At 37.3% G+C, this 25,794-nt stretch overlaps 1 protein-coding gene across 1 annotated transcript in view; it reads left to right on the forward strand.

Moving 5' to 3' along the window:
- The window catches only part of LOC119789691 (G-protein coupled receptor 22-like), a 36,874-nt gene extending 12,774 nt beyond the window's left edge, over window positions 1–24,100 (forward strand). Inside the window, exon 2 of the mRNA XM_038294730.1 lies at window positions 20,735–24,100. Coding sequence (XP_038150658.1) covers window positions 20,846–22,360 — 1,515 coding nt within the window. The 5' untranslated portion in view covers window positions 20,735–20,845 and the 3' untranslated portion in view covers window positions 22,361–24,100. The remainder of the gene's footprint in view (window positions 1–20,734) is intronic.
- The last annotated feature ends 1,694 nt before the right edge of the window (window positions 24,101–25,794 follow it).

Below are 25,794 nucleotides of genomic sequence, written 5' to 3' on the forward strand. Positions count from 1 at the left end.
ACAAGAAAGTGAAAGTGACACAGTGATTCTGCCAAGGAAAACGACTTAACAAAAAATGTCAGGGGTTAATGAATATAGTCATACTTTTGTAATTGATTTATTGAAATGCATTTAGTATGCAAAAATATATTAAAAAATTTTTAACAGGGTTAGTAGCCATCGCAGCCAGTTTTCGTACTTAATTTCATTAGTTATGTTTTCAGTTTAAGCTAAGAACTTATATTTTGGTGCATCTCTAAGAATAACTGACTCATGTGTTATTAACCTATGGGTTACATGAACTTTAATCAGAAGTGGATAGAGGTGTAGTCATTCTATCACTTCGCTTATATTGGAGATTTTAGATGCAGGCTGATATATTCCAATTTGAAAATTTTTGTCTGATATTGGACTTATTTCCTATGTATCAATATTGGATGGGAGCATCCCTAGCATTGCATCCTTGTCCTCCATCTCAGTCCATCTGTTGCATTAAATTGAATTGAAATATCTATAGTTTTTTTTTTTTTTAAGTGAAGAAATGTTGAAGAAAATGGAGCTCTGTTTTAAGTACAGTTTAACTTGGAAAATCACAATCATAAAATGATTAAAGACTATACTCCGATGAAGAGGTCAGTCCATCCTTCTCAGAAGGACAGAAGTAGAGTCAGGTTGACCAGATGACCCTGTGGCTGATTTGTGATAAGCGCTTCATTTCCTGATTTGAAACTCTCCCAGCTCCATAATGCACACTTGACTTTCATCATCTCTCCTTTCAGCCACACCAAAAGGTAATTTATCTTGGACTAAGCAGGATTCTTGGAGAGCAACTCACTCTTTGTGTACCTGACTGCAGGAGATTTTTTTATGTGGTAACTTTGAGGTGTGGGTCTGTGTGTCTTTTCTTTCTAAGGCCAATTTGCACTGGCCTGCAAATATTTATCTGAGATTGTGGCGTGCTGGAAAAGTGCACGAATAAGAGCTTGATCTCTCTGTAAGAAGACTGTTGTAAAAACAGATTGCTGCAAAGACAACTTTGTGTACTTGCTGTGTGTTCCTATGCTGCCTTTTTTTTTTGCTCACCCACTTTACAGTGCTCACTCAGGTTGGAGATATAATTTCCATTCTTCCTTTATACCCAAAGTGATGCAATGAAAGACTCATTGCACAGCTTGACTAGAACCCCCATTGTCATGACAGGTGATCAGGAAAGATAAGGAACCTTTCTTCTAATTTATTCATAATCTAACAGCATCTTTAAAAACAATTACCATAATTATATCTGATCATTAAATTACACCCTGCTTATCAAAAATAGTGTCTAATTTGACACTTGCAGCTACAAATGACATAAACTTCATTCTCATGACAGTATCTTGATTGACTTGATAGCCTGATAAGGTTTAAGGGAGTCCCACTGAATAATTTTGCATCATAATGAAGAAATGGCAGGTGTTTTTTTAAGTCCTTGTTTACTTAACATTTTAATACTTGAGGAGTCCCTGTGCTAATTAGGAAAACTTGATGGCATTTAAACTGCTGCCTACAAAGACGAATAATCTGATAAACAGAAGAAATTACTATCAATTAAGTTTTTTTTTTTTATGAATAATATATAAATTATCCAATATATAAATCTCACATGCAGATACATTGATGGTCAAATTTTTATGTAAAAAAGATAAAAGAAAAGATTACTGATATTTGTGATGTATAGAAATATACAAAGTAGACTCTATGTATTGAGAAAGCTCGGGTCCTTTGATGTTTGCACTGAGATGCTGCAGATCTACAATTCTGATGTTAAGATTTTCGGGCTCTTCGGTCATCATTAGGTGATAACAGCTAAAGAAAGATGCCTGGTTCTGTTCTAGAGACTGTCTAGAACAAATTGTGGGGAAAAAAATACAATGAGAGGAAAGCTGCAAAAACCTGAGCTTTATCTGCATTACATGCAAACTCAACACAGTGTCTCCAGTCCGAGGCTTCTGCATGTTCAACAAAGCCCTGTATAGTTATCACAGTTTTAATGAGTCTTTAAACACACTTTCATCATAAGAGTTATCCTCAAATTTTCACATTGGATTTTTCCAGTTATGTTTGGCCAGTAACTATCTGGTGGCTGCATTTGGACAATTTTGTCAATGATATACCTGGACTGACTGGTTGGAGAATAGAGACACAACTTTCTTTTCAGATCAGTGAATCCAGCATACATACAATGGTAGCTACTGAACTCATTGGCTTGGAAGTTGTTACCATGGGAAGCAAACTGAAAGTTTGCTATTTTTAGTTTTAGTGAAGTTTTATAAATGAAGTCGGTGGAATAACTGGTTGTAAGAGGCTTTTTTAAACCCTATTTTCTACAGAAGCCAGTGTGGCTGTTTGTTGCTGCTAAAACAAAACAAGACTTTGCCAGGTGCTTAGCATTTTACTCTTAACGTTTTCCATTTTGGGTGGTTCAAAGCCTAGTTTGTTTTCATATAATAAATCAAGTAATGTTTTCTTTGAGGTTCACTGTTTGTTTGCTTTCTCACATTTTGCATTTTGAGACTTAAGAATACTTGATTTGAAATCTCATTGTATATCAATATATAAGTCTAAACAACGGCTATTAGACTATTTTAGATGCATATCTATGAGGTCCACATGTAACTTTAATGTGTTAACAATGTTTTGCTGAGTATTATCAGTGAAAGAGAGCTGTAGAGTTCTGTGTTTAAATGTCTTTGTTTGACACCCTACATACAATGCAGTGATGTTTAATTTTTTTTATCTAGTTCATGACTACAGTCACTAAGGAAGTGACTACAGTGACCTATTTATTTATTTATTTTTTTGGTATATGATATATACAAATATATATTATATTGAATGCTATATCAGGAATGAAGTCATTTTTTATTACATTAGAAGGGTATGGAAATATTTATACCTGTAAATGTCAGAAGCTCAGAACGTAGGACCCAGAATTCAGGCAAGACAGACAGTGGAATACTTATAAACCTTTATTCAAACTATGATGGAAATTAATCTGCAGTGGCGGCGATTGCAGTAGCTAGGACGTCTGAGGCAGGAACGTCTATAGGAGGGAAACACAGGTTCAATGACTATGATAATCTGATGGAGGATGATTATGAATGTGTGAGTCACTGACCTGGTTTGACAGTTCAGTCCAGGCCCAGAGAAAAAGGATGATTCTAGTGGGTCGACTAACAAACGCAGGGGATGCTGCCAGAGAGTTCCAGATGCAGATGCTTAGAAGGCTGCAGAACTAACAGGAGATAAGATCTGAGCGGGTGAAGGAAGGCAGGATTATCCACAGGGTGAAGTCAAGAGGCAAGTCCAGGTTCAGTCCACAGAGGTATCCAACAAGAGTCCAAAGAGGCTCAAAGTTCTAAATACAGAAACTGGTCAAGATCAGGCCATTAGAAACAAATAGAAACACTCTCAACACCAAAGGCTCAAGAATAATCAGCTACTGATAGCTTGGACCAAGGAGTTTAAATAGAAGCAGGAGCAAATGGATCAGATGAGCAATGAGAAGGACAGGGGCAGTACTAGACAGGTGAATGAAATGAGCAATCAAGCCAGCCATCAGCGCCAAAATATAACAGTAAATATGACTTATTTGCCATGATGGCAATAATAATATGAGATATTAATATTATCGGTTTGTCGCTACATAAAAACAATCATTGCCTTTCTTGTAAATTTAATGAGGCCGTTCATGTAGCTTTGAAGCATTTGTTTCCATCCTAATAGGAACTCATATGACTCTTCTGGCAGAAATTCTTGATTTCTTCTTTTGTCTATTCATACATATGTTGCTGTTCCTCTTCCAGATGTGTTTTTTTTTTACATTTGCTTTTGTTAAAGATAGGCTCTGCACTTTTAAATGTGCATGTCAAATGCAAATGGATGCACATATCAATTGGTGCCAATGAAGGAAATAAAAAAAACTCTAATATTGGTCCAAAGTGTTATTGGATTTGTTAAAAGGGGCGTGCAGTGTTACCGTAGTTCTCTTTATATACCATTTTAATGTTTGGATGGGCATTTCTTTTTAAAGGGACCACATAATTTATTTTCTATATAGAATAGGTTGTGGTTACCAATGGAAGCTGCATACATTACTGATAGAAACAGTGAGTTAAGCTTATGAACTCAGAAAGTTTGACTTTCAAGAAACTGTTGCAGCCGTATACATAAAGCTATGTATACTGTAATTGGTGTTCTTTGTCATCTGTCTCACAATTCTGCACCCAACAAGTGTAAATCATTTTTTGAGAAGAGTCAAACTAAATGCAACAGAAACAACTTTGAATTTTTCAAAGAACGGATTGAGCTTGATTAAATGAGATATGAAGACAAAGGAAAGTATGTCTTCCATTTTGAGTAATTTAATGTACACTTTTAGGATCTTTCAGTAGGAACATTCAAAGAAAACTGATGAAAGGGACCTCTGGGGGTTTTAAAAAAGCTCTTGTGCATATCTTAATTTATGCACTAGCTCTTGGTCCTGTTTGCATTTTCAACATTCAACACCATTGGAAAAGACACAATTTCACATCAATGAGAATTTTAGTTTTTGTCAGACTCATTATCTGCATGTTTAACAGTTATTTAGTGTTTAGTTTATGTTTTTAGGAAAATTTGGAACAATCTTTGAGTTGGTGGCTTGCAATTGTGCTATAGTTTTAAATGTAATATTTGTAAAAGTAATATTTGCAAAATGTAAAAAAAAATAATCTCTGATTTTCAAATGTTTAAGCAAAATAAAAAAATGTATGATGAATTTCTATTTATCCCATGTTTTACTCTTTACTTTTTGGTATGTCACTACCAGTTTGCACAAACAGAAAATGTTTTTATTAATTTTTCTTAAAAATGAATAGCTCAGTTTGGCCAGAGATTGTCTGTGACCATCAATTTTAAAGCTGTTCTTTCAAGATGGTGTTTAAGTGTCATGGTGTTTTGCAAATGGGTGACCAGTCTTATTTATATACTTACATAAAATTATTCAGTTATAATTATATATCTGATTATTAGTGGAGGTGATAATACACCAGAAGAGGTTTTTGAACTGTACACCAATGTACTGCAATAGTTGTCATGTCAACAGATCAGCCATACATCTATGCAGCTTCTTACAACAGGCTTCTTTGCTGCTTCTCTCATCTGTGCTCTCCTGTCAGTTAAGGTCGATGGTCATGTTGTGGATGCTTTGCTGTTGTTCCATTCTATATTTTCAAATATTCAGAGCTTAATTAATACTCAAAATAATTAAGCCCAGAGGGTTTAAGAAGCAGCTTCCAACTGAAGATGTAGAACTGATATGTATCAAGAAGAGCTCCACAATTATCAGGTCTGCATGCAACCTTTTGCCACCGCTTTAAATGTAAGAGGTAAAACAATATTTTACCAATGGAACCTCTGGTTCTTGTCAAATACTGCTTCCACAAGGAAAGAAATTCTAACAACTATTACTATGTCTTTTTTATTTGTGTTAAAAAAGACAAAATCTACATTTTTAGAGTTTGTTTGACAAGGTCCTTTTAAAAACCTCAAAGACAACTCAGTTTATATGCCTGTGTAACTTCTCAGTGATGGCAACCACAAACGGCCTTAAATTCAAAGTCAAGAGGACTTTCGTTCAGTGTCTTTAAATAAATTTCAACACCTATCCTTATGGTTTTAAAGCGGGGTCAAGGAGGCCATCTTTATAAAAAGACAAAAGCCATCACTAAACAGAGGGTTAGGGTTTCAGCCTCCTAGCATTTACAATTCAGACAGACAAGAGATTACATAAGTGCTTATTTTCTTTGTAGGACCCTTGAAAAAATTTTCTGGAAGAGTTTGCTGTGTTTTGTAGAGCTCCAAATTGCATCTTCTGTATTTAAAGGGCTGTAAGCCATAAGTGTCTGTAAAAAATAAAAATAAATAACTATAACCATTTGTGAAAGTGACAAATGTTTGATGCCTTGTGTACACTGTACAGGGCCTGTCGGGCGTAAGGAGTTTTAAACCATTTTGCACCAGTAATGTGGTCCCTAAACAGATGGATTGCTCTTACAGATACACTGATCCAGTTTTTCTGATCCAATCAGACAATGATAACTGGGTTCAGCGTTTTTGCTGGTGTCCAACTCTGATCTAATTTAACTGTTGAATGAGTAAACCAAATATTTAGACATGTGAGTAACGGCTTTAGCCTTGGCATGCGCATTGTTAAAAAACGGTAACAAAAAAACACAGGTATAAATGTACTTTATATTATTCTCAAATAAACTAAAAAAGAAATAACAGTTCCATGATAAGTGTGCTGTATTGGATCTGCGATCTCCTATATTAAATCACTAATATCTGATCCGGCCAATCAGTTAATATTGGAGTCGATATCCAATCTATATATCGGATTGGTTCATCTCTAGTTCCTCTAGATTTAATTTATAAATATCAGATTGAACAGAGTGCTATATTAATGTATATCTCACTTTTCAAAGTTTCAGTTATTAACACTTCATATGAAATACTGAAAATGTCATGCGGTCTGTTTGATCGGTCTGAGTATGTTTTTGAATAATTCATCACATGTTCATATCTTATTTCCTACAGTGTTCATGCAAAATAAAATAAGTTTGATCTGAAGTCGTAATTGAAATTTCATATTTAACAAGTTTTCCTAATTTCCTTCATTATTCTCTGGGATATTGCAAAAAATAAAATTATCTTTTATGGCGGTGGCTCTGAGAATCTAGTCCAAGCATCGTTTTCTCAAGACTGGATTATTGTAATTCTTTGCAAAATGTTCAGACTCGATATTCAGCTGATCCAAATCACCATAGCCAGAATTCAGATGAAAATGAAAAAAAGACAGATCATATTGCTCCTATTTAAGCTTCTCTTCATTGGCTTCCTGTTTAATTAAGAATAGAATTTAAAATCCTTCTTCTCATATACAGTAAATAAGGCTAAATAACCAAGTCCCATCTTATATTAGATTGTACACCTGATTGTACGTTGTGTTCCTTCCAGAGTACTTCACTCTTGATCTGCAGGTTTACTTGTGGTACCTAGAATTTCTAAAAGTAGAATGGGAGGCTTATCTTTTATTATCAGGCTCATCTCCAGTGGAATTAACTACCAGTTTTAGCCCACGAGGCAGATACTTTCCATTTGGATAATGCTTATTGTTGGAGTGGCTTATGTTTTCCTGAGCCTTGTATTAATGCTGCTATAGGTGTGGGCTGCTGGAAGACATCGTTCTGCTTCCTTAAACTTCTACTCCGACTACTCCGATTCTGCAGTATTTGTTTGTTCAATCCAGTCCCTAACTTTATGTTCTCTCTGCTTGCTATGGCTTCAGATTTTACTTTGATTAACTGTATGTGCTCTCTTTCATAATTTTGAACATAAAACATAAAGCTAGGAGCTCATCTAACTATTTCTCTCCTAAACCAAGCCAACTATAGAGCTAGTTGACTGGTACCTTTTCTAAAATGGAAGGTATTTTTGAATCAGTGCTTCTCTGTTCCTTTTTTTGTCTGCTTCTGTCTCCTTGAACCCCCAGTTGATTTTGGCAGAATGCTCCTTCTTATTAAAATGGGTTTTTTCCTTTGCAACATGCATGCTCGGTGTGAGGGTTTGCTGCAGAATCAAAGACAAACTGCATTGACTTGCTACTGTTCCTACATCCTTTACCTAGAGGTATGAATCCTGCGAAGTAAATCAGCTGGGTTTCCATACATAGAAAAACTTTAAATAATCTGTTAGGATTTTATTAAATTGTCTCTGTAAAATGCCTTGATATTTTGTGAATTGGAATAATATTGATAAACTGAAACTGAAGTTGTTTTAAAGTAATAAAAAAAAAACTTGCCAGGTTCCAAAAAGCGCTTTCTTTTACAATATGTCTTTATTCCTTTTTTCTAAGTATTCAAGTCAAATAGAGCATAATCAATGGTGTTATAAATGGCTCAGATTGTCACTGAAAGCAGAATTTACATAACAAACATTGTTAATTTTTCACTTAATCATGGTTTTCTTGCACTGTGATTCACAATAGCGCTATTTTCAGTCAAATTCCTCAGAATAACTCCACTCCATGATGTATTCCCATTCATGCATCTCTCTTTATCTCTTATTACGAACTATGTCATTTTTGACAGCCTGTTACATCAACTTCTCACACAGGAACAACAAGATTATCTTTGCTGGCATTCATTTGTTTTAATCTTTGGGCCTTTGCCTCTGGGAGAGGCTGATGTGTCTAAAGCTGTTCAATTATACTTGCTCTGCAGGTCTCTTGTCTCACACTTTCTGGTTCCCCACACTAGAGAGGAAAGCACTGCAGACTAGGAGCATTAGGCATCAGATACGAGTGGAGTGCAGTCCTACTGCATACAGCTTGTGGTTTTTAGTTAGATCAGAACGCATCAACATCCATAAAAAACATCATATAGGTCTGCTTCTGTTATTCTATACACAGAATCTTACTTTTAGGCTTAAATTGGATGCTTTAAATACTAGTAATTCATTAAAACAGGAGAGTGTGTTTCTGATATGAGATGTTTTATCAAGAGACAATAAAATCTACAAAAAATATTTTATCTAAAAAAGAAGAGTTATTAATATGCCAGGGTTTTTTAGTTGGTGTCAAAAGGTCGAAAATAGTAATATTAGAACCACTAGAAAGACTTTTTGTTTTTTGTGAATTAAGAAAAACTGTTTTAAGTTTGAATCTGAAAATAAAACAATATAGACACACCCAAAATAATAAAAGCCTTCAAATTATTATACAAGAACGTCAGTATGTGCTCATACATGTTAGAATTGTTCTTATTTTAGGCAAAAACATAATATCAAAATTACATGAATAAGTTAAATAAAATACAAGGAATGGTTATGGTTACTGTTGCTGTAAAGACCGCTGCAAATGACATAAGAACAAATATATTTGACACATATGTAATAAACATTTATTGTTGTAGGGTATGATACAAAATAGGGATGCACGATATTGGGATTTTGGCCGATATCCGATATGCCGATATTTTAAAACTCATGTAGCCGATAACCGATATCAATACTGATGTTAAAGCTGGACAAAAATAAGTAGTCATTGAAAATAGCAGTTTTGTTATCCATTTCTGACACTTTGAAAAATAATATACTCAAATATATTTTCATATGCTGATATCAAACTGATGTTTTAAAACGCTGTATCGATCTATTTTACTTTCAAAATCTCGTGAAATTTCATCGTTCCGTTACAAACGGAACGATTTTGTTAGTAAAATAGATCAATACCGCGTCAATATATCAATATATAAAAATATGGCAAAATTTCGTGAATTTTCGGGGGATTTAGTAGCATAACGATGACATACAGCAATATTTCATTAGTAAAAGAGATTGATATGGTGTTTTTAAATGGCAATATATCAGCACATGAAGATATTGTGATATTTTATCAATGTATCAATATTTTTTCCCTCGTCTTTAGAAGTTTTTAAGTCTGTAAAAAAGAAGTTTTTGAGGAAGAAGAAGTAGTATTTATTATTTATTTATTTTTTTTTAACTTTAGAAACTCAGAAGCTGATCAAATATCGGGTCAAATATTGGTGGGGTGGCCGATGTCCGATATTCAGTTTCAAGGCCGATACAGGCCGATACCGATAGGGGGCCGATTATATCGTGCATCCCTAATACAAAATAATCTATAAATTAATTAGGATGTGAAAATACTGGTACATTGAGAAGTGGAATAAAGGAACTTATACTTTCACCCACTCCTTTGAATATTTGAAACTAAGCTATAGTAGATGTATTGGTAGGTTAGAGTGTTAATAACCTGGACATATTCAAATGAAAGGATAGCCAATCCAGATCTCTGATTATGGTAATACCCGCAGCAATATAAAAACTTGTGAGTAGCCCCAGTCAATATTTGAAAAATATGAAACTTTTAGATGTTGGCAGGCTAAAACTAATTGGAATGGATAAATTAGTCGGTTTTATGTGGCAGCAATTACATTTGCTGTCAGGAACTACTCAAATACAAGAACTGATGGATCACCTTAATTTTAACATCTTGTCTATAAGATTTTAAAAAAAGAATACATTTTAAAACTTTTTTTTCTAAATGAATAAAAACCAAATGAAAAAAATTGTGTGAAAATAATTGAAGAAATGCATTATGATCTAAAGTTATCGTAATATATACAGGTGCTGGTCATAAAATTAGAATATCATGAAAAAGTAGATTGATTTCAGTAATTCCATTTAAAAAGTGAAACTTGTATATTATATTCATACATTACATACAAACTCATATATTTCAGATGTTTATTTTGTTTAATTTTGATGATTACAAATGACAACAAATGAAAATCTCAAATTCATCATATCAGAAAATTAGAATATTGTGAAAAGGTTCAAAATTGATGGCCCCTGGTGCCACACTCTAATCAGCTAATTAACTCAAACCACCTGCAAAAGCCTTTAAATGGTCTTTCAGTCTAGTTCTATAGGCTACACAATCATGGGGAAGACTGCTGACTTGACAGTTGTCCAAAAGACGACCATCGACACCTTGCACAAGGAGGGCAAGACACAAAAGGTCATCGCTAAAGAGGCTGGCTGTTCACAGAGCTCAGTGTCCAAGCACATTAATAGAGAGGCGAAGGGAAGGAAAAGATGTGGTCGAAAAAAGTGTACAAGCAAGAGAGATAACCGCACCCTGGAGAGGATTGTGAAACAAAACCCATTCAAAAATGTGGGGGAGATTCACAAAGAGTGGACTGCAGCTGGAGTGAGTGCTTCAAGAACCACCACACACAGACGTATGAAAGACATGGGTTTCTGCTGTCGCATTCCTTGTGTCAAGCCACTCTTGAACCACAGACAGCGTCAGAAGCGTCTTGCCTGGGCTAAAGAGAAACAGGACTGGACTGCTGGTGAGTGGTCCAAAGTCATGTTCTCTGATGAAAGTAAATTTTGCATTTCCTTTGGAAATCAAGGTCCCAGAGTCTGGAGGAAAAGAAGAGAGGCACTTCATCCACGTTGCTTGAAGTCCAGTGTAAAGTTTCCACAGTCAGTGATGGTTTGGGGTGCCATGTCATCTGCTGGTGTTGGTCCATTGTGTTTTCTGAGGTCCAGGGTCAACGCAGCCACATACCAGGAAGTTTTAGAGCACTTCATGCTTCCTGCAGCTGACCAACTTTTTGGAGATGCAGATTTCATTTTCCAACAGGACTTGGCACCTGCACACAGTGCCAAAGCTACCAGTACCTGGTTGAAGGACCATGGTATCCCTGTTCTTAATTGGCCAGCAAACTCTCCTGACCTTAACCCCATAGAAAATCTATGGGGTATTGTGAAGAAGAAGATGCAATACACCAGACCCAACAATTCAGAAGAGCTAAAAGCCACTATTAGAGCAACCTGGGCTATCATAACACCTGAGCAGTGCCACAGACTGATCGACTCCATGCCACGCCGCATTGCTGCAGTAATACAGGCCAAAGGAGGCCCAACTAAATACTGAGTGCTGTACATGCTCATACTTTTCATGTTCATACTTTTCAGTTGGCCAACATTTCTATAAATCCTTTGTTTTTATTGGTCTTCAGTAATATTCTAATTTTCTGATATGATGAATTTGAGATATTCATTTGTTGTCATTTGTAATCATCAAAATTAAACAAAATAAACATCTGAAATATATGAGTTTGTATGTAATGTATGAATATAATATACAAGTTTCACTTTTTAAATGGAATTACTGAAATCAATCTACTTTTTCATGATATTCTAATTTTATGACCAGCACCTGTATATCTTGTAAAAGGTTACACGTTTTTCAGCAATTTTTGGCAGAATGCTTATTACTTTTTTTTTTCAAAAATGGAATCAAGTTTTTATAAATTATAGAGATTCATTATAGAAACATTCAGCTCAGTTCAGTTTCTATGAGTTCAAACATAACATGAACACTAAATAATGCTCTTTATTTACTGCAACATTTTTAGCCTGATTAGATCTGTTTGGACAATAGGCAAGAGGACTAAGAAAATATTAAGTCTTGCAAAACAGTCTAAATAAACAAAATTATTATGAAAGTCTGTTTCATTTGCAGGACTATTTGAAGGACTATAAATGTAATCGTGTATGTTGCTATGGTTATAAAACTTTTCTAAGCATTTAGAGCTTCAGATTTTCAACAAGTTTATTGAAAAAGTGAAGTAGTTACTTATGTCCACCATTATTACTGATGGGTGTATAGTTTAAAAGTGTAATTCCTAAATACATTTCTTACAGATTGCTTACAGAATGTGTCATCCCTAACAGATTGTGTCCTTTTTCTCACTAAAGGTGATTATTGGTTTCTTCCACAGCTTGGAAATGTTGAGTCTCTCAGACACTCCTTGGTGAAGGCCCTCTCCTTCTGGTGACTTAGTTAGCAAATTATGTCTAGAATTACACAGATTTTTACACTTTCCTGCTTTTGACTCCCAGCTAGTTAGTAATAGTGTCCATGCTGCTCTCTGCCAAGAGATTTATTTGCATTTAGAAAACCATGTGTCAAAGATTCAGTCTAATTGGACTTCTTTCAAAGACGGAGAACATTCAGAGCTCTTTCCTCTCCAGGGTCATGCTCGGGGAACCATTATTCTTTTTTTTTTCAGCGTCATACTGGTTGATATCAGTGCAACATGAACAGCCCTTTAATTTAACACTGTTGCTTTAAAAAAAAAAAAAAAGGTGACCGAACTGTACTTTTACGTAAAGAGTTTTGGTTTAAAATCGTTCCAGAGCTGCAAATCTCCTTAAATCAACTTGATCAACCTATCACAGCATATCCAATGATCTATACTAGAGAGCTGACGTCTTTTAAATAAAGCATCAGTGCAATCCTACTGTTGTCAGATTACTCTGCTGCGGTGATTTCAAACTGAAAACATCTTTTCATCTTTGCTGTTTTATATACCCTGAGTGTGTAGTAATCATGCAGTGTTTCATTCAGGCAATCATGAGCTGAGCCTTTAGAGACTGAAGCAGCCTTTTGGGGATAGTTGGCAACTAAGAAACCATGAGCTGTTAGAGGAAGGCTGATGTAAGTCGTTAGAGTGGAAAGAACTACAACCTCTGCCCTCTGGGACAGTTTGTTTACCAGCACTGTTTCTGCCTGCTTCTTCACTTCCTTTCCTTACTCCTTTAGGTTTTTATGCTCTAAGATGTTTTCTCCAGCAGCTGTTTTTGGATAGTCTACTTTCAGGTGCTGCATGCTCCATTTTTAAATGAGAATCCTGTGCTTCATCTAGAGTGTGCATTTCGATCTCTATCCTGAGTTCCTCTAAAGCCCTGGTACCCCCTGGTGACAATCAGTCTGCTCTCTATCAAACCGGCTGGGAGCATGAGGCACGCTTGCCAGCTGCAGGGCTGATTTCTGTGCACCATTTCTGTACATGCGTTTCTCACTTCACCCTCTTTTTTTTCATCTGTTCTTTAATCAGCATTCCGTCTTTTCATTTCTTTATAAACTTACTTATTATTTCTAATCATTAAATCAAAATCTCAAACCATCATTTGCACCATGCTTTGCAAACCTATTTAAGCCCCCTGAAGCCTTTCACATTGTTTCATGTTACTTCGAACTAAACGCTATTTAGAGATATTCTTATGTGAGAAATCTTTTAATTGCACACTCCGTTTCTTAAGAACTGAGAATTCTGTAAATGGCCTCTTTATGTTTTTTCCATAATTTGAAATTAGCTGCTCACTTTATTTTTTGTAGCGAAGGTGTGCAACAGTTGTGTCCCCTCTTTGCAGTAGCAAGCATGTTGTCATGACAAAACTCATTTCCAGTGCACTATCACCTTCGGTCTTGTTAGCTAGATCTATGGTAGCCTAGTTGCTGGAGCAACACAGGAATGCTGAAAAGTGACTGTATTTGTCATTTTTTTGCTAGACTGTATATGTGCATAGTTTCATATGAGAGTCCATACTCTTTTGTCTTTAGTGTGTTAAATACATGATTAAGGGACTTTCATTCGCCAGCTTGTTTGAAAAGAAGCCGCGATTGCAATTGCTCCAAATCACAGCTTCCTGCGGGTGCAATTAGTCACCAGCCCCCAATCAGCGATGAGTGTGTTTTAAATGCTGGCTTTTAGCTGGGCTGTTGCGTAAATTGTAAAGTTTAGTTAACTTTGAAGAAAATTAATGAAAGACTGAATTTTCCGCAGCAGGTTACACCAGTATTAACTGTTCAGAATCAAATCTTTTAAGGGACTCAGTCCTTTCAAACCTTAAAAAACCTGAGTAATTTTTGTGTTGCAGTTTATGGTCTGTAGAAAACATTTTTTTTTCTAGTGGATTCTTTTGAGTTTCATCATCTTCATCTTTCCATTCCACATCATTAGCAAAAGCCCTATTTTTGCTGACTTTTAATTTTGCCATCATATATCAAATTTCCTATAAAGAATTTTTCCCAAACCTAGATCTATTATCGTTATTCACAAATACACATCTGCTATCAACCTTAATGTACCTTAATAACAATATAATTCAAACATGCACAATAAAAATCAAACCTTAATGACATCAAATAGTATGTTTAAAACATTGCGTTAAGCAAACATTCCCAATGATCAGATTTAGATCTTGAAAATGTAAAGATTAAGTTAAAATGTCAATGTTGTAATATATATATATATAGATAGATAGATAGATAGATGAAAATTGCTTTCATTTTATTTTTTGTCTTCAGAATAAAAAAAAAATGTGTGCAGAATTATATAGAGAGGTACACCAGTGTTTTGTATTTCTACTTCCCAAATGGGCTCCACTGAAGTCTGAAAGGCTATTCTTGGTATTTCAAAGGATTTCCAGAATTTCAAACCCACACCTCGAAAGTAAAAACACAGTTAATCTTAGACTCCCGAAAAGTCATTTTGGTGGTTCCAAACATGTTTTTTAAGAGTTCTGAATAAGAGTTTTCCAGGGTTTGTGTTGGAAAAACTAAATCTCTGAAGGCTCCAGGTTCAATTCCCGGCCCAGGGTCTTTCTGCGTTGAGTTGGCATGTATTCCAATGCATGTGTGGGTTCTCTCCGGGTACTCTGGCTTCCTCCCACAGTCCAAAACTAACTAACAAACCATGACTGTAAGGCTAATTTTGTTCCTTAGTTGTTCTCAAAAACTCCTTTACATAAAGATGAATGGATGGATATTTGCTCAAGCAGGTTTCTTTTTTTTTTTTATTCTTGCACGAATGAAAACGGTTACAGAAAAATACATGTTAAAAAGAGGGGTCTGCAGCTGTTTTGACCTTAAAGAAAAAAAGTGCTGCCATTGTTAGGCATTTATTGGCTGCTTAGAGTTAAGTACAAACTACAGACTAAGCTATCGGCTGCCAAGATACAGTGATTGTTTTGTTTATCAGATTTTAGTCATGAGTTAGGAGACCTGCCGTCAATAACAAGGAAAGCGGCGGGTGTGTCTCAGGCCGGGGATCCCAAAGGGAAAAAAAGGAGGATACCTGATGAGAATAGGGGATTAAAAGAAGATTGGACCAAATCATTTGCTTTCATTATTAATGCGGAAGGATTGCTTGCATTTTTGCTATGGCACGAGAATTTGTCAAATAATGAAAATAGTCATTTGGAAAGGCATTTTCAGGGAAGGCTAAATATGCAGCCGATCACAAAGTTTTGAGTGAGAGAAAGAGTGCGATTGCAGAACTTCTGGATAAATTAGAGGAGCGCAAAGATAGATTTAAGAAATGGATTGCATGTCCAAACTCCACTACTGCTGCTAGTTTTGTTTCAAGCATGAAAAAAAACGTCCACAGATCAAACAGGTAGCGCTCTGATGCAGGTATGGGAATTTTTTTTCTCCATTTTTACCTCCAAATCCTCAAATAAAAATAACACAAAGGCACGCTGGTGACGGAGGATGTGGGACTTCGGGGTTAGAGAGCACTACTGTGATGGATGTCAGTTCCTGCTTGGTTCCTCATGACTCAATCAACTCCTCCCAACAGAAACACGTCCACTATAGAAAGATTCCTTTGTCGTGTTTCTATAATTTCATCAATGCACCAAAACTTAAACCGTGCGGTGAAAGGGCACGCGGGGAGAGTGTCCACTGCTCGTCCGTCACCTCATGCTACTGTGTGACATTTGCTCCAGGATTAACGTTTAATCATGAATGCTTATTACTGCATATATTTAGGCCCACATAGTCCTGTTTTTATAGTGCTCTAATACACATGTTAACATAGGAGATAGACAGATTTGTTTTGGGGGGTTTTTCGGTCCAATATGGCTCTTTGAGCAGTTTGGGTTGCTAATCCCTGGGTTAAATGTTTTGCTCAGGAACCCAGAGTGGAGGCTGTGTGGATCGAACGGGTACTTGCAACCTTCTCAGAGGACAAGCGCACTGCGCTAACCACTAGGCTAACACTACAACAACAGATTTATCGATTTGCGAAATCATCATTAGTTGAAGCCCTACTGCTGACAATCAAAAGGGGTTTAGGAAGGAAGAGAGCCAACCTGGTGATTCTTTGTCTATATTGAACCTGGTCTTTGGCAAACAAGGGTCATTGATGGATCAAAGGAGTGAAGACTGGTCTCTTTGGTTCATTTAAAAAAAAACAAGGATGATGCTTATGCTCTCATCTGTCAGGAGTCTGAAAATAAAATAATGAGAATCAGAAATGGAACACTAAGCAATGAAAGAAGGTGAGCTGGTGTGATCATTCTTGTATCCTTTTACATCATCTGACTAGAGGCCTATTTACACTACCCATCTGAAACCATGCTGAGAACAGTCTGAGCACAGTAACCAAGAGAGCTGTGGAGTGTAAATGGAACTCAACTGAACTGGACTGCGGCAGACATAACCTTACCGCGATAAATCTAGAACTATTTCAACAGTAGGGCTTGGCATGGTTCAGTTGTAGCTCGGCTCTCTGATAACAAAGAGTACATGAGCAGACAGAGTCATCTCCTACTTACAGTCAGCTGACTAATTTCACAGGTTTTCCGGCGTGTCCGGCTTTGCAATTGACAGATCTCTTCACCTGTTCACAACAGCAACTTCGTCTCAGCTTATTAACAAGAACGGCATCAAAATAACGTGGCGCGAAATGGGACGATGCCGAGACCGAGGCTCTCAATGAAATTTAGGGACGCTGTCAAGCACACAAATTCCTGAATGTTATGGGCACAACCATTTTTGTGTGTGTAATTCCTGCCTTAAGAGCTGTAGTATCGTGGACCGTGAAAAGGTGGTAAGGGACTGAGCTAGTTTGATGTGTAAATGGTCGTAATGAACCAAGCTCAGCACGATTAACTGATCCAAGGCTGTTCTGAACTCGGCACGGATGGGTTTAAGAGGGCTAGCATAAATGATGCATCGGTGTGCATGAATCATTTACCTTGAGAAACTGTGGTACTAAGTAATATTTCAGGAAGGAGACCTGAAATATTACTACTAGCATCTCAGCAGTGAAATGCTTTGACCAACAATCCGGGTGGATAAATATTTGGTGTTGCCTTTAAGAGCAACACTTACTGTATCTTAGTATTATCTTAGCAGTGTTATATATCATGTATAACCTTTCATAGAAATTGTATTCCAGATGGCCGCAGGATAATACAATATGCAACAAAGCAAAAAAAGTTCACATTTGGTTTAATAAGAACATGGTTGATGACATCTTTAAGATGTTGTTTTACCTTTTAATTTTCCAGACCTAAGTCCAATGCAGTGTCCATTGAATGTGCTGGACAAATATTAAACCCTTTATATTAAACCCTGAAATCTTGAGGGCCTAAAACATCTAGTGGTAACATTTTCTTATCAGATACGAAAGTATGCCTTTAGGAGACTAATGGAATCTATGTCTAAGTGGGTCACGATTGGTGTGTTGGAAAAACAATGATCAATGTGTAAGGTCACAGCGTTTTACTAGATTGGTGTTGATGCAAACTAATTTTAATAAGAATTTGAGGCACATCCTGTCTTATAATCCTAGAGTAAAAATGTATATTTTGTAGTTTATTGTGGAATCATATGAAACCTTTCACAACAATTTCTGAATTGACATGAAAATGTTAAGAAGCTTAGGAATCACCTGCCTTTTTGAGGCCTTTGCAGCCTCATTGACCTCTCAACTCAATTTACAGTCATGTAGTAGCTCTTTATCTTACATAAGTTAACTTTTACACCAGGGCAAGAGCAGTTTAATGCCTCCTGGTGATAAGTGGATAAGTATTTATATTTTTATGCAACAACTCCTGAATATAAAATATTGAGTGTGGTGAAATTATATATTCAAGTACAGCTAAAAATGTTAAAATACAAGCCTATTTAGATATCAGTATGTGTAGTCTTGCACTTTTAAGTGCAACATTTAATCTGTTAATGGTCAATTCACGCAATTGGGCTTTTAGGTTAACCAGTCCAGCATTGTGCTGATCTCACTACTGGTTTCAAATCCTTATTAAGTAATAAGTGAAAACTATATGTGGGTAACTTCTAAATATGAATAGCCAAGATATAAAAAAAAAAAAAAACATTAGCCAAAGAACATCATCATCACAGCCTAAAGTGGATATTTACAGGTCCTATTTGGAATCACTTTTAAATAAATAGATGAGAAAATCCTTATTAGAAATAGTGTGTTCTACAAAAGCATTGTAAAAGTCACGGTGTAAATGGGCTGCCTTGACATTCAAGAGTAACGTAGATGCAATGGGCTGACTGCATCTTAACACAACTCAACGATTGAGTAAAAATTCTCTGAGCTGCTTGGAATGCAGAACATGGGCATTGAGGGATTCACAATGAGAAGAAACAAAATCAGAAGAACACACCTATGACACAGGGATTTGTTCAAAACAGTCTCAATAGGCTTGACTATGTCAAGACAGGCGTAAATAATCCAGGTAACTGCACGTCCCCATCTGTCTTCAAGAGACCATAAAGTCGTTCACAGATTCACTGATTTGACAGTGAATGAGTGTACTGCACTTCACACCAATAGAGCTTGCAGCATATTTTGATGGACGCTTATGAGAAGAGCTTAACCACAATGTTGCTGATGATGCAGTTAGCATCACGGATCATTTAAAACCATGAGGTGTGTTCTGGGAATTGGATGCATATAACTGGTTTGTTCTGTTTTAACAAAAATGAATTTAAAATGAATTGACGGTGTGAAGTTATCATTGCAAAATTGTGTTCCAATATCTGTTTTAATATAGCTTGGGTGAGGATTAATCAATAATGGCATTCACAGTGTAATTTTTGTTTCTTCCAGTAAATCTGATTATGGCAGCAGTCTTTTGTAGTCTGTGACCCATAATTTCTCTTACTATATATTTCAGGCATGGTGGATTGGTCTAGCTCAGGCAGATGGTGGCATAAATTGTATTAAAAAAATTTAAATAACATGCTTTCCTTGACCCAAAAAAAAACTTTTTGGATGTTCTAAAGTGATAATATAGTTGTTTTTTTATATCAGTAATAGAAGTTCGCACAGTCTCTAAAAAAAATGACCAGAAGAGCCCCCAAAAAAAGTATCTAAATAAAATCATAGCCTTGTTATTTCATTGGTTTCCTTGATTTTTACTTTAGTAAGAAGGTGATAAATGAAAATAGGATCTGCCCTTCATTTTTTTCAACTATCTTGCTTAGTTATGTGTTTAACTAAACACCAAGCAGTTAGACTAAGCAGCAGGGGCAATGCAAGGAGCTGGGAATCTGGCTTTTTCTCCAGATGATGGAGGGATTCTGCTAACAGCTGCTGATGCAAGCTGACGCCGAGAAACATCTTTTTAATGATATTAAAAAGTTGCCCCCCTAATTTAAGCAAAGGAAGGCCTGTTTTAGAAGGGGTCCAGGCAGGGACAGGTTCTGGAGTCATTAACTGAGCCAGGCCCCTTGCCTCAGTGTTGCTGCGGAAGATGCAAGGATCGTTTTAAGCATGATGTACTCCAGAATTTAAAGCACATAAAAAATGTATTTGACAGGCCTAACCATAACCCACTCTTAGCTAAAATATGAACAACATCTCTTTCATGGCCTTCATGTCAAGTCCATTGCACCAATAGTATTAGAGAGTGCTGTATCAAAACTAAAAAGCAGTCCATCTGTTCTAATGTTTTTCTTATGTGATATGTACCCCATATAATTATACTGTATGTATAATACACTGAAGCAGTAGCTCCAACAGATACCTGGAGAAACATCAGACATCTCAGTCCAGATGTGCTCAGTTCTACGGACAGCTAAGATACTGCAAAGAAGACTAAAGCTTAAATTGTTTCTAGTTTTGCAACTCGTATTCCTATCGTTGTTTCAATAGTTACTTTGTTCAATCCATTCGTGAACTCCCTCTGAGCTCCAGTGCTTTGTATTGTAGCTGCCTTTTGGTTCTAGCAGCTTACATGCATACAGTTTTCCAGGCTGTGGCTAAGAAAAAAATGCTAATCAGTAATACTGATTGACAGCATGTTGATTGATGCATAATTTAGAGTGTGTTTTGTGCAGAGGCTGGGGTTTATGTACATGCATATGTATGAGACAGACATATTATTAAAAAAACAAGCATAGAATATATTTTCTGTGTTATGACATTTCAGTCCATAGCCATGCTTAGATCCTCTGGAAATAATGGGCTTGGATTCTAACCATACAGTGCCTTTCTCATCTGTCTGTGTTATGTTCTCATCTCCCCAGAACTGTCAGCACGCTTTTTCTCTTCACCTCATCATGGAGGATCAGGCTGGTGCATCATGCGAACCTATCTTCAGCGGAACAGGCACAATATATGAGAATTGAAGGGTTGTCATGGAGACTGGCAGCTACACCTCAGGCCCGGCCACCACTGATTGGGTTGGAATGCCAGTAGCCCTGGAGGGAATGGAGATCCATCAGGATCAGGAAGGAGATACCTTACCTATCAGTGCTATGCCCTGGCACATGCCCTTCTCACTTGGTTTCCAGGTATCGCTCACTGCCTTCCTCATGCTCGAGCTGGTGCTTGGGTTCAGCAGCAACATGACTGTGCTGGTGCTCTACTGCTCTCAGTCTAATTTGGTGGACTCAGTGAGCAACATGGTGACAGTCAACCTGCATGTACTGGATGTTGTGGTGTGCTTACTCTGTGTTCCCCTTACTCTGGTGGTTGTCCTGCTGCCACCAGGACCCAACCTGGCCTTAATTTGCTGCTTCCACGAGGCTTGTGTCACATTTGCCAGCATTGCCACAGCCATTAACATCCTGGTTATCAGCCTAGACCGATATGACATCTCAGTGCGACCAGCCAACAGACTGTTGACGACACGCAGAGCAGCCCTGCTTCTCACTGCTGTCTGGGTCACCTCAGTTGCAGTGTTTTTCATGCCATTTTTGGAGGTCCAGTGGTCCAGTGCAACAGAACCACAGGAAACAAGTCAAGCAACCACTTCACGTGTAAGTGGAACAGCTGTGCCAGCATGGTTCAACATGACCCTCCTATGTGTTGGTGGTCAGGGCTATTACACAGGTTTGGGCATGTATTACCATCTCATACTACAGGTACCTATCTTCTTCACCACTGTGGCAGTCATGTTGTTCACTTACTCCAGAATACTGAGAGCTCTGAACATCCGTATCGGCTCGCACATGAGGAAGAGTAAGCGCAGCAGGGGGCGTCACAAGAGACAGAAAGAGACAAAGTCAGGACCTAGAATGAATGATGAAGACGCAGGAGGCGAACAGTGCACTGCTGATGGTACCAAACAGCTCAGCCATCCCCCACTCATTCCATCACCATCTCCAACCCCTACAGCTACCTCTCCTCCCGCCCAGTCCTCGGCCGCTCCTCTCATTGCCTCTGAGGCAGGTGCTGCTGCTCCCCCGCCAGCCATGATGGGGGTCCAGGCCTCCGTCTCAGCAATAATAGCTCTGCGTAGGGCAGTGAGACGCCATCGAGATCGTCGTGAACGCCAGAGGCGGGTGTTCAAAATGTCCCTCATCATCATCACGACTTTTCTTGGCTGTTGGGCCCCTCTTTCTGTCACCAACATTTTGATCTTAAGCATCGGCCCCAGTGACGTACTGGTCAGCCTACGTCTCTGGTTTCTGGCACTTGCTTATGGCACAACTGTTTCCCACCCCTTGCTCTATGCCTTCACTCGACAGAAACTGCGCCGCGCCCTTCGTGCCAAAGTTAAGAAGCGAGTGGTCTCTCTGCTGCAGGTGGACCCATCCCCAGGTGGAACTGTGATACACAACTCTTGGGTGGAGACTAGAAAAACCAGCCGACAGGTGCGGCTCGAAGCCAGTGAATGTACAGAACGCCACCTGGCTGAAGCCCTTTGAGGCTGAGACTCATGGGTGCAGCTGGAAAAATGAAAAGGCAGAATAAGGTCGCAGGTGCGTTCTATTAGGAAATTTGCCCTTGTAAGAAATGTGAAAAGCAAATTTTTACCTCTGGGAGCAGTAAAACAACCAGCAGGACCTGGCTAAACATGACTCCAGTCGCCACAGGCAACATTTGAAGCAGAATGCCATCTTTACACTGCAAAATACTTCCAAACAAACAAATGAGGCTAAATCATTTGTGTTTGTCAAATACTAAGGTTTATGTAGAAACACAGAGTCTTTACATAACTGTTCACAAGAATGTGTTTCTCTAGAGAAAGATCTGATCTGCTCTCCCACTCAAATGATCTTATGTTCATCCACTTATCATCAAATCAATATTATTCCTGCTTTTATTTTACAGGAGAAACCTTTAGGAAGCAAATACACATAAACAATGAAGAAGATTGTTAAAGGATAAACAGTGGTCAACAGACAAGGATAGTTTCAGAAGATGGTAAAACAGTAAAATAAGCAATGCAGTTTGGTTTAAGCTTACACAGTCTGATATAAAAGGGTTTATATGGGAGTTTGCATCACTGTTTTATATTACTTTAACTCCTTTTCTTCCTATTTTTTAACTTGTTGTGTAATATCTTACTAGAACTTGCAGACTAGCTGATCCCAGCTCCTCTTCATTCCTCTGAATGCTAACCCATGCAGTGCCTTGCATTGTCTCCACGTTTAGCAAACACAAACCGCAATGTATTTACCTTACGTGACAGAAACACACAAAGTAGTTTGTAACTGTAAAAGAGAGCAAAATTTATATGTGTTTATAACATTTTCTTATAATTAGAAAAAATGTGATGGTGATATGCATTTGCTTTACTCTGTCCCTCTAAATAAAAACATTGCTACTCAAATGCCTTTAAAAGCTATGCCTAATTTGTTAGAATCTGATACATAGAGATAATTTGGTTAAGGCCTTCAAAGTTTGTTAGAGAAAATGAGTAAACAAACACCTTCAAAGTTGTAAGTTGGCATAATATGACCCGGTTAAAGAAGAGTGAATACTTACCCATAGCACTGTAGAAACTGGCTATTAAGTTATATTTATTTTATGTTTTATTTTTTCAGATTCAAAGTAAGCACAAGTGGACGGTCTTGATTTAAAGATGAAATTTGATTTGTACACATTTGAATTGATGAAATGACTAAAGTGCAAGTTCCCTAAACGATGACCTCCTTAAATGATATTTGACCATTATTGAGTAGATGTCTGTAGCTCATTGGTGCAATTCCCTCTCGAAGGAGCATGCATGTACATGATGTAAATAAAACCCAGTTGAAATCTTCTCAGCATGAATTCTTCAATCAAAACCACTTGTTCTAAAAGGGTTTTTAGGCTGACTTAGAGGGATATTTCAGTTGCCTCTACCATACGCAGCAAGCATCGGACTGAAACTGGATCCTGTTTAATGGGATCAATAGGACTATTGTTGATGTTATTTAGACATGTGGTTGCTGCTGACTTTGTTCCTCCTTCTTACGTGCCCAATTTTCTTATGATGTACTCACACTAGAGTCATGTAAGCTGTTGCAATGCATTTTTTAATGTGTTCACATGGAAAATGCATATTACTGTATATTGTTTTACACCATGGATATGCTATCTTTTTGTGTTCTCTATGGAGTGGTTTGATAGTGAATGTATAAAAAAATGGGATTAATAACATCAATAAAGACAAAAAATAACAGGGGCTTTATTTGCTACTTGTTTTTTTTTTTATGAACTGGTTAAATGTTTAAGCATAGGAGGTCATCTTCAGACTTGATGTTTACATTTTCCTCTGAAGTTTGACCATTAATTCCTTATTTAGAATTTAAGCTAATTTTATATTCTACAATACATGATATATTAAAGGTTGTGTTATATATTTTTTAAACAATCAGACCAGATTGTGATGGTTACGATATGTGGATTATATTATTGTATCGCTGAACCTCACTATTCAACTCTTCTTTTGTGAAAGCATTCTGTCTCTGAATTCTGTCCAGGATTGGATCCCTGTGTGGGCATGTCCACCTCGCATGGTTCAGCATATACTCCTCCCTGTGGACCCTCTTGCACACACATTAGCTGAGATGCTAGTAGAAAAAAGAAATAAAAAATACACTTTGCGTGGGCTTTGTGCTGTGTGGGAGGGAGAAGCTGCAAGCCTAGAAAAGTGGAAAAATAAGGGTCATCTATGTGGGATGAAAACTGCAGGGCAAAGTTGGCTAATTCTACAGAGAGAACAAGTAGGCCACTGATACAGCTGATGATTTAAGTGTTTTTAACATACTGCTAGTTAAAAACAAATGATACAATGCGCAGCCCTGATTTTTGGTGAAAAAGAAGCAGCGCTTCAGATTTCAAAGTGCAAAGAAGTGTTTTATATCAGCTAACTTATGTCAACCAGTCATTGCCCTTACTAGTCTAGTAACTTTTTTTAGTCTTGAAGTTCTGTTTACTGCAGGCATGCCCAAAGTGGGGCTTTGAGGGCCGCTGTCCCACAGGTTTTAGAGCTTTCCCTGCTTTAGCACAGCTGATTCTGATGATTGCAGTTCAGCAAAGCCTGTTACTCAGCATTCGATAAAAATCAGCTGTGGTGGGACAGGGAAACCTCTAAAACCTGCAGGACAATGGCCCTTGAAAACCCACTTTAGGCGCGCCTGGTCTAATACATCCAAAGCAAAGATGCTAATGAACTTTTTTATTGTCATCACAATCTCACAAGTACAGAGCAACAGAAATAATTGTCTGCATTTAACCCATCGCCCTTGGGGAGCAGTGGTCTGCCATTGTGCAGCGCCCAGGGAGCAGTGTGGGGTTAAATGTCTTTCCTGAGAGACCCACGCAAATCTAGCTATTACAATTATAAGTCATTTTTAACAACATTGAGAAATTAGTATATACCCTCATTTATTCCTTTTGATTTAGTTTTTCTTAAGAATCAACTTCATAACTGATGACTGCTAAAATACTGTAAGAAATTTCTATTCTAGTAATGTAAGGAATTAGAAATGTATTATGTATAACTAATTAACATATTATTTCCCAGCAGTGATTAAAAAAAGCATCTGAAATACACAAAATAAAGAGCATCAATGTTAATTATTCTCTACAGCTATAATCACAGATATAATAGGACTATCCTTTAGACTTTCTGTCACCAGTAGACATTAATACTCCCAGTGTCTTCCTGGTAGGTTACTACATGTCCCATACTGTAGCTTACTGGAACAAGCAGACCACCTGATCCCAGCATCTTTTTACTAGTTTTTATGCTCTGGCCTAATTCCCCATTACCTGTTTCTGTGGGTACTCTGCTGCCTCATTTCACTGCTTAGTTCCTTCCTTTTTTCTAGACCTATTTCTCCTTCGTCTTGCTTGTGTGTTTTCCTCA

This window comes from Cyprinodon tularosa, unplaced genomic scaffold (assembly GCF_016077235.1).
Source record: "Cyprinodon tularosa strain WSP-4 unplaced genomic scaffold, ASM1607723v1 ctg11, whole genome shotgun sequence".
Classification (NCBI taxonomy): domain Eukaryota; kingdom Metazoa; phylum Chordata; class Actinopteri; order Cyprinodontiformes; family Cyprinodontidae; genus Cyprinodon; species Cyprinodon tularosa.